The sequence below is a fragment of the Penaeus japonicus genome, unplaced genomic scaffold (assembly GCF_977035675.1).
Source record: "Penaeus japonicus unplaced genomic scaffold, GWHDUDI00000001_assembly GWHDUDI00000030, whole genome shotgun sequence".
Taxonomy (NCBI): Eukaryota; Metazoa; Arthropoda; class Malacostraca; order Decapoda; family Penaeidae; genus Penaeus; species Penaeus japonicus.
In genome coordinates, this window is record NW_028234432.1 from 24,619,642 (window position 1) to 24,629,641 (window position 10,000).

Genomic DNA, 10,000 nt, shown 5'->3' on the forward strand with positions numbered 1-10,000 from the left:
GGAAGGTGTGTTTTAGGGGTGGGTTTTAGAAAGTTCACGGGGTCAAGATCCTCGGCTGTTGTAGCGTTGGGAGTCGTCTTCATTTTTTTTTTTTTTTTTTTTAAGTTTTGTTGGTGTTGACATACTTCGGGTCTGAGTTAAGATTGGTATTTGGAATTGATTATTTCGTGCTGGTTCAAGGCTTCTTTATTTTTTAGGATGTAGGTTTTGTACAATTAAGGACCTTTTGCCATAGGTCTATATAAAGAAAATATTATATTTTGAGTCTAGATTAAGATAGTTTATTCAGATTTGATGTCAGTTTGGCTGCGTAGTATTGAGCGCATTGATTTGGGATATTTAAAATCTGGGCTAATGTTTGGTTTTGAAGTGATCATATTTGGATAAATGATGCCAAGACGTGAGCATGACGTCCAACTGGCCCATACTGTGAATGCCGTGGCTCCCATGCCTCTCGCCTCACCAGGAAAGGCTAACAACCCTCCATGAACATTTCAGCAAATTAAAGCTCTTAGAACTACCTATCCATTCATTATTAAATATGGCATTAGTCCTAGCTCTTGAATTGACAGAACAAACATGCTAAAGCTTTATTGGCCCTTGTTGGAATGTTGACTGCAAGCCACGCCTATTACTTGACAGTGCCCTACTGTCATGCATTACTACAGTTTTTTCTTATGTCAAAGTAAAGGCCAATATGTAATCTAGCAAGACGGAGTTATAAGGATTGTTTACTTGGTGCCATATCTGCAGGGAGGCCCACAGGCTCTTATCTTGCCAAAATTCATGGTAGAGCTTTGCTCCTTGCATATCAGATGGCCAAATCAATAGAGGAAATGAATTAGAAGGGATGTGTTGCTCAAAAAATTTAAAACATTAGATTTATTTAGGAAGGCAGTTGTGCCTTTGATGTTGAGACGTTGTTTATAGAAATTATAAATGTTTAATACAACCAACTGCACTTTACTTGGCTTACAATTTTTCTTGTTTATTTCTAGAGCTAACCCTGTTTTTGTGTGTGTTTCAGTCTCTCTCTCTTTTGTGTCAGGGGAGTTGTATTTGCCTCTGTCTGTTTTATTAGCTAAGCACTTTGGCTTGCATTACCAAAGTTCTTTGAAAAAAACTGTACTTGTACATAAAAGTTAAATAGTAGTCCTACCTGACTTCAACTATTTACCTCGTTAAATAATCTTTATTGATATTAATATTGGTATTGTTATTATTAACCTAATTAAAAGTATATGGCAAGAGAAATTTTTATTTTTCCATGAAAGTTTAAAGAATAAGTAATTAGGGGGGTAAGATAGGCCTATCAGTTGACTCCTTGCTATCTAAGCACTACCTGCACTGCATCAGGTTTACTAGACCATCAAATAAGAGCTGGGGATGACTTGAACTTCATGTTCAAGGCCAGTGCAAATCTACCTTCAAGTATCATATGTTCAGGGATAACTGTTATTAGAATATGATAAATTTTATGTATAGGCATTCACCCAGGGAAAGCTTCTACAGTTTAAATATGTTTTGGCCGGCAACCCTCTTTGTAGGGTAGGCTCACCTAAAATATCTTGAGCCTAAGGTATTTCTTGCAAAATGTTCCTTTAGATAAAGCTATGTAAGTTGCACTGCAGATCATCGTCTGAAAATAAATGATGAATCAAATAGAACTCTCATGGTAAAGTAGCAGGAAATATGAATGATTAAGCTCCTGGATTATACATATATTTTCATAAAATTGTTTTATAGATAGGATTTGGCCAAATTAGGATTAGGAAATGGAAGATAATGCAGTGGATATTAATTATTTGATCAAATCTTTGATATGACATCAAATCATGATTCAGCTAATTTGACCTCAATAAAAAAAAAATCTTGCAGCTGTCAGAAAGAATATCAGAAATGTAGACAAAGGAAGGAGGTTTCATTAAGATAACTATAATTGCTGTTTAGAGTATATTCCTTTAAAGTTATCAAATATTTGCTTATGTTTATACAATAATTTTAATGTCAGCATTGAATGTTAATTAAAATTCTCCAGCATTTGTATCCAAATAGCAATATTGAGTGTGGTGGAAGGTCTGAAATTTTCAATTTTATAAAGGTTGTTAGTGTGTTATTTTATGTAGTATATTTTTGTTTATAGTATTATTTTAAATGGGGATGTAGCACTGTGAAGGGAATGAAGCCTGTGCTCCTTGAAGTTACTGATTACTGCCTTGAAGCCAGGGATAAAGGCTTTGTGATTAACCCATTGAGGACGGGTGTCATGACATACATGACGTAGGAGCTTTGGCTTGACGACAGGCGTCATGATGTACATGACGTTCAGGGATTTTGGATCACTGTGCTACTTTATTTTGCTATGAAAAAGGAATGAGTGATGATGGCTACTGCAGTCATAATTACTATAATTACAGTAATATCGTGGTAGTTTAATGTCCTAAACCTAGATGGTACCACTCTTTCCTAGCACCTGCAGGAGAAAGAGCCTTGAATGGCACCCATCCACGGTATCTAGCAAGCACCATCTTTATAGAGCGATGGCACACACTAAGTTGACGAACTCTTGCTCAAAATTACCGCCGATGAAGGATGTGCAGGCAGAATGGGAAGAGGAAGGTGACTCAATCCATACCCAGTGTCTAAAATGTGCTCCTGTGCCAATATGGATGCCTTTCACTGTGGCACTCACAGTCACAAGCACAGGTTTCATTCCTCTTCCCTACCTCCTCTTGTTATCTTTATTGTAGGTGGTTATATGTTTTGTATTCGTTCATGACAGCACAAAAATACGAAAAAATAAAGTTTCCTTATGTCCTCCTATAAAATAGCAATACTTCTATCACACTGACTATAAAGAAAATAATGAGTTAATATGGATAATATACTACAATTTTAGTCTACTGCAGCACTGATAGAGCCTGTCATATGGCACATATAAGTCTCTAGACTCAATAAAACACACTAAAAAATAAAACACAAAAAATGCTCTAGTTTTACAATGAATGGAAGAGAGTGGGAAGATTCAAATTATATTGCTTCAAGCAGTCTCTCTTTAAAATAAAACCTATCTTGGAGGCTGGGAAAGCAAATTTATCCCTGTCTGCAGTGGGTTAATACTTATATACATCTATTAAACTGATTGTAAAAGCTATAGAAAAGCGTAGTAAGAAATTTAAAAAAAATTATCTTTTATTACTGGATATCAACAGCAAATACAGATGAATGAGGGTGTGGCCTCATTAGATATTTCTCTCTCCTGTGCTTTTTCATTCTGAAAAATGGTTTCTCCAATTAATGTAGTATACATAGATATCTTATTTTTAAAAATTCTGTTTTTCATTATAAGAGAAGCCACACATGTATCCTTATGAATATATTTTCCCTTGCAGCACCTGGTCCTCCTGGCCCACCCGGTCCCTCGGGTCCGGGTGGACCCCCAGGACCAGCTGGCCCCCCAGTGCCCCGACCCTTAACTCTACCGCCAGGACCCACGCCGGTCCCCGGCCCAATCACTACCATTGTACCACAGGCCCCTGGTACGCCAGCTGTGGCAACTGGGACAGGCATGACTGCCCTCTTACCGCCAGAACTACCTAGTAAGTATTGAAGTGTGACTGTCTGTCTGTCCTTCAGGTGAGAAGAAAAGCAAAATGAAATGGTTGCAAAATTTTCTTTGTATTCCAATCATTTGTGGCTAGTGAGTAAATTTTTGAAGAGTTCATCTCTGAGATTTGTTAAGATCAAATAGTGTGTCAATCAAAATGTTAGTCATACTGGTTAGCAGGTATTCTTCTCTTGTCCTGATTGCAATCCACGCCACTGTCCGAGGTAGAATTTGCTTGCATCTGATTCTCTATTCTTCTCTTTTGACACACCAGCTTTTGTAGCACCAAGAAGACCGAATCTCGGGCGAGAAGGTCGACCCATCACGTTGCGGGCTAATCACTTCCAGATCTCTATGCCAAGAGGTTACATTCATCACTATGATATTAGTATTACCCCAGACAAATGCCCGCGCAAAGTCAACCGGGAAATTATTGAGACGATGGTTCATGCTTTCCCAAGAATTTTTGGCACTCTAAAGGTAAATGCTTTTTTATTCCATTTATATGAATATATATATATTTTTTTATTCTAACATGATATTGGATGTATTTTAAAAGATTGTTGTACATGTGAATTGTACAGTACTATAGATCTGCAACATTTTCATGATCTGTATTATTAAAGATGATTTCCATTTGCAGCCTGTCTTTGATGGGAGAAGCAATTTATACACCAGAGATCCCCTGCCCATTGGTAATGAAAAAATGGAGCTTGAGGTGAGTAAAGTGTTTTTAGATATACTTTATTCTCAAAATTTATTATACCTACAAAATTTAATATATGAAAAAGTAAGAAAAATTAATGTTTGAACTCAGTGATTGGTTCTTAATTTCTTTTGGTTGTTCTTTTGCAGGTGACGTTACCAGGGGAAGGACGTGACAGGGTGTTTAAGGTAGCGATGAAATGGTTAGCACAAGTAAATCTATATACGTTAGAAGAAGCACTAGAAGGACGAACGCGAACCATTCCGTATGACGCAATACAGGTAACTAGAAATATGTGTGTATATAGGTAAATGCTTTAAAAATATTGAAATCACTAGAAGAGAGATTGTTATGGCCGACCAATACCGTGAGCCTAGTGGTTATTCAATATATGGGTCATTTTCCCTCCAGGCACTAGATGTTGTGATGCGTCATCTGCCATCCATGACATACACACCAGTGGGCAGGTCCTTTTTCTCGGCTCCAGATGGCTATTATCACCCCCTGGGAGGTGGAAGAGAAGTGTGGTTTGGCTTCCATCAAAGTGTAAGGCCTTCACAATGGAAGATGATGCTTAACATTGACGGTGAGGCTTGTGCTTGTGTTTTTGTTCAAAGTGTATATTAATGGGATACTATACAAGGAAGGCTATTGTCACATTTTATTTAGGTACTACTAAATAAATGAATTGATCAAGACCAAGAGATGAATTCTACAAATTATTTTTTTTTCTACAGTGTCAGCTACAGCGTTTTACAAGGCCCAGGCAGTAATAGAGTTTATGTGTGAAGTATTAGATATTCGAGAAATAGGTGAGCAACGGAAGCCTCTAACGGATTCCCAACGTGTCAAGTTCACAAAGGAAATCAAAGGTCTGAAGGTAAGAATATTTCATTATTATTAGTTTGAACTTCTTTTCAGTTATTTTAGAAACTTCAACTTTGAAATGATGACTGCTAATAGAGTAAATACACTTGTCAATGGCAAACAATAATTTGATTTTGTAACATGTCGTTTCTTAACCACTTTTCAGATTGAGATCACACACTGTGGTGCGATGCGAAGAAAGTACAGGGTGTGTAATGTCACCAGAAGACCAGCACAGATGCAGTCGTAAGTTCTGAGCTCTGTACTTGCTTTCTTGTCTGTAATGCTTCCTCTGAGAGAACTGAAAGAATAGTTTTATCAAGAAACTGGACTTGCGTCATTTTGATTCTATGTCCTTTTTTTGTACGAGGTATTGGTTTGCATTAATATTACCCTGAAATTTTCTTTTTCCTTTTTATTTTTGTTTGTTTATTTCATTATATTTTTACCCTTAGTATTGTTTCTATGTAAAAACACTATTGTTAGTTTTTCTCCCTCCCTCCCCCCCAAAAAAAAAAAAAAAAGGGTTTGCAATAAGATATATTGGATTATGATGCCTCACCCTTTACTCGAGGGAAAGGGATTTATTTGGATCTTGAACAACTTGGCATGTCTCAAGAAAATTTTGCTCTGTGATTATGTGTGACCTCTACCCCTTGCCTGTCTTAACCTTGAACAGGTTAAGAAATGCACCATTTTACATAAATATTTTATGTAAATAGCAGGTTGTAATAGAACTTGGTGATCCTCACCCTCTCCCCCTATTTAGCCTGTACACTCAGGGATGTGACAGGATGATGGTGTACACTACTCAATAGAGTTGATTTGTTGTATTAAATTTGATTTGCTGTTAATGCATTCAATTCTGCTTTCTTCAGGTTCCCATTGCAGCTAGAGAATGGTCAGACTGTGGAATGTACTGTTGCAAAATATTTCCTTGACAAATACAAAATGAAACTCAGGTTCCCCCATCTACCTTGCCTTCAGGTGAGTTAGAATTTGTGCAAAGTATAAGGTGTAGATGTAAAGGTTCATCATCTATAACCTGAATTAAGAATACGTCTGTAACCCTTTTGGGTTTAGCAATACTATCAGTATTATTGTAATTGTAATGATTATTACTGCCATTTTGTTATTTTGGTTGTTATTATTACTATGATGATTAGAAATGTTACCGCTATAATTATAGATTAAAAGCTTTTTTTTTTAGTCCTTAGATCATTAGATTCGTGACTTAGTCTTAAAAGTAATTATTACAATGTTATTTAACAGAAAAAGCTTTTTTTCTTTATACTTCTTTAGGTGGGACAAGAACACAAACACACATACCTTCCTCTGGAAGTATGCAACATTGTACCTGGACAGCGATGCATCAAGAAACTAACAGACATGCAGACATCTACCATGATCAAGGCAACAGCTCGATCTGCACCTGACAGGGAGAGAGAGATCAACAATCTGGTCCGAAAGGCGGACTTCAACAATGACCCATACATGCAAGAATTTGGTCTGACGATCAGTACAGCTATGATGGAGGTAAGCAGGTTGCTAGGTGCCGTTAGTTCTCATTACTTCCTATTAGTGTTAGAGAATGTAATCTTTCAAAAGAAGTGGATGTTGTAAAGAAGAAAAGTGTATATATTTCTGGTAAGAAATACCACAGTGGGTTTCTTTTCTATACCTTCTCTCTCGCTTTTTCCACCTGTTCCTCTACCTCTTCATTATTTTTTCTTTCTTTCTCTCTCTCTCACCATCCTTCCCTCCCACCCCCCTCTCTCTAACTCTGAACAAGTATCACGTATATGAAGATCTATATATGATAAACTGAAATTTATTCATATTATCAAGGAAAGCAAAGTGTAAGGTAAGACACGTGATACGTCATTTGCCTTATTTCCGAGTTCTGTGTAGCCATTGTTCATCTGAAACATGGCAGCATTTTCTTTAAGTGCTTGTTTTTGTATGTCCTTTTAATGATTGTACACAGATTTGTTTATTTTTATTATTATTGTTCTTATTCTTTTTATGTAGCATTGCTGTCCTGAGATAATTTTGCCATATTGCCCTTATTGCTTACTTGCAGTTCATGAACCACATGTATACTGTTTGCGTTCGAAGTGGATGATGTTTCTCTAATGGGAGAACATGTTTTCTATTCCTTCAGGTCCGTGGCCGTGTCCTCCCACCCCCAAAGCTCCAATATGGAGGGCGAACAAAGCAGCAAGCATTGCCCAACCAGGGGGTTTGGGACATGAGGGGGAAACAGTTCTTCACAGGGGTAGAAATCCGCGTGTGGGCCGTTGCATGCTTCGCCCCACAGCGCACAGTGAGAGAAGATGCGCTGCGCAATTTTACACAGCAACTGCAAAAGATTAGTAATGATGCTGGTAAGTTGTAAGGGTGGGAGGAAGAGCAATCAAGTCTGTGTTGAGTAGGTCTTTGCAAATAGTTTGTAGAACCCATTTCTTTGTTACGTCATCGGAGAGGTTACAGACAATTTATTCCTTTTGTATTTCTTTATCGTACTATATTTTAGTTTGAGTTATTCATTCCCTGTGTGGGGGCAGTGGGGGAATACATTCTGTTTTCTTGTTTTTTCCTTTCACTTTCTTCAAGTTTTTGTTGAGTTTGATTGACTTTCTTTGAACATGATACAGAGGTTATAAGACATGCCTTGGCATTGCCTCTCAAGATCTTTACAAGGAAAAGCTCTCTCAAAGACTGCAAAGACACTGCTTCACTATGCGCTGTGGGGCGAAGCACGCGGCGGCCCGCACTTGGATTTCCACTCAGTGAGAAGATTCTACAAGGCAGCACAACTCTCATCATCCTCATTGAGCGACCTTTATTTATATTTTTTTTTACTTTTTTTTTATATATATACACAGATAACATTCTGAATGTGAGAGGCTGTTTGTAATCTATTTGTGTATGAAATCTTAGTTTTCCCAGTATTGGCTGCAATTTATTCTACTCTTTTTCTTTGTTTCTTGTTCTTAAGTTTCTCTAACAAGTGTTATGAGGCTAGAATGTCCATTTCTCCAAAAAAATTCTCCAAAGTCACTCCCTCCCCCCACCCCAAGTAGCTTTACAACAGCCTCTTTGATGGCTAAAAGTGTCTTCCACCGAAAGATCCATTTGACGTGATTCCCTCCAGGCATGCCCATCATTGGCCAGCCGTGCTTCTGCAAGTATGCCAACGGTCCTGACCAGGTAGAGCCCATGTTCCGTTACCTGAAGAGCACATTCACCGGTCTGCAGCTTGTATGTGTTGTTCTACCAGGCAAAACTCCTGTCTATGGTAAGGTGCTGAGGATGTTTCATTAGTTTAGATTGGTATCATCATGAAGATAAAATATGATAGTAGTAGTTTAAGAAATAGAAGTAAAGAAGTATCTCACATTCTTGGGGATTCCTCATTTGGATTAGATGTCCATTAGAGGATTTTCCTCTATTTTTCTTACAGAAATATATAATATAATATATACATATGTGTGGCACATGTATAGACAGCATTTGGTCCAGTAATTGCAGTTCCTATCAATGAGCAAATGTTTTAGTGCCATTCCTTACCCTAACCACTTCCTTTATTTTAATACTTGCACTTGGTTAGAGGGTGGTGCAGAGCACATGGATGTAAGTAAACATGATATCTGCACAATACACTGAATAAATAAGTAAGCTCCTCTCTTGTGTCAGAAGGCTCTGCACAACAATAACTCAATTCCCTCTTTCTTTTCTATTTACAACAGCTGAAGTGAAGCGCGTGGGTGACACTGTCTTAGGAATGGCCACACAGTGTGTCCAGGCCAAGAATGTGAACAAAACCTCACCGCAAACATTGTCCAACCTCTGTCTCAAAATAAATGTGAAGTTGGGAGGCATCAACTCCATTCTTGTTCCAGGCATCAGGTAGAGTTTTATAATTTCAAATAAAGGGAACTGAGAGAGGTTCTTTTCAATATGTTTATTCTTGGAAAATGTTGATTTTCTCATTTTAAAGTTCCTATGTATTTCTCTCAAGGAATAATGAGGACAAACTGTTTCATTCTCTGTAGCATTAGTAAGAGAGAAAATTAAATATGCTTGTCCCTATTCTAGACCAAAAGTGTTCAATGAGCCTGTGATCTTCCTGGGTGCTGATGTAACTCATCCACCAGCGGGTGATAATAAGAAGCCGTCCATTGCAGCCGTAGTAGGATCTATGGATGCTCATCCATCACGCTATGCTGCAACTGTCCGGGTCCAGCAGCACAGACAGGTAGGCAATTAATTTGTTGTATTATTATTATTATTATTATTAATATTATTATTGTTTTTTTTCTGTTGATAATATATCTTCGACATTTGAGTTTTGCCTGCTTTTCTGGGTAATGTTAATACTTCCTATTGTATCATTTTGTACATTTAATTTTCATTGGAGGTTCTTTTTGATTTGAGTGAAATTTATAGTATTATGTATTATTTGTGTCGTTTTATATTATAGGCTTTTTTTTTTTTCCTATTGTACTAGGGAAGGGCTATCTGCCCAATGACTTAGTCAGACAATTTTACTAAAAGAGAAGCCAATAAGTAGATTGTATAAAACTTTTATGGATTTCTTGGACTGCTAGAAAGTTTGAAAATTATTTTATTTCTGAACTTCATAGGTCTTTTATCATGGTACAATCTATTTATTTTTTATTTTTTATACACATTTCATTACTAGGTGATTGTACTGATTTGAAAATACATCCGTCTTGAGCCCTTATTGATTTTCAATATATAGGATACTGCTGCCTCTGAGATTTTTACTGAACTTCTGTTTTGGTTCATGGGAA

At 37.2% G+C, this 10,000-nt stretch overlaps 1 protein-coding gene across 4 annotated transcripts in view; it reads left to right on the top strand.

Annotated features, from left to right (window-relative positions):
- AGO1 (protein argonaute-1) overlaps positions 1 to 10,000 on the top strand; it is a 23,286-nt gene that overhangs the window by 359 nt on the left and 12,927 nt on the right. For 2 of the 4 annotated variants that reach the window (XM_043031415.2, XM_043031417.2), the window contains exons 2-14: positions 3,393 to 3,599; positions 3,873 to 4,087; positions 4,251 to 4,325; positions 4,463 to 4,594; positions 4,725 to 4,899; positions 5,051 to 5,193; positions 5,347 to 5,426; positions 6,059 to 6,167; positions 6,483 to 6,716; positions 7,345 to 7,567; positions 8,338 to 8,481; positions 8,933 to 9,092; positions 9,282 to 9,441. In XM_043031415.2, coding sequence (XP_042887349.1) covers positions 3,393 to 3,599; positions 3,873 to 4,087; positions 4,251 to 4,325; positions 4,463 to 4,594; positions 4,725 to 4,899; positions 5,051 to 5,193; positions 5,347 to 5,426; positions 6,059 to 6,167; positions 6,483 to 6,716; positions 7,345 to 7,567; positions 8,338 to 8,481; positions 8,933 to 9,092; positions 9,282 to 9,441 — 2,057 coding nt within the window. The remainder of the gene's footprint in view (positions 1 to 3,392; positions 3,600 to 3,872; positions 4,088 to 4,250; positions 4,326 to 4,462; positions 4,595 to 4,724; positions 4,900 to 5,050; positions 5,194 to 5,346; positions 5,427 to 6,058; positions 6,168 to 6,482; positions 6,717 to 7,344; positions 7,568 to 8,337; positions 8,482 to 8,932; positions 9,093 to 9,281; positions 9,442 to 10,000) is intronic. The other 2 variants (XM_043031416.2, XM_086555235.1) reach the window with 1 other exon arrangement.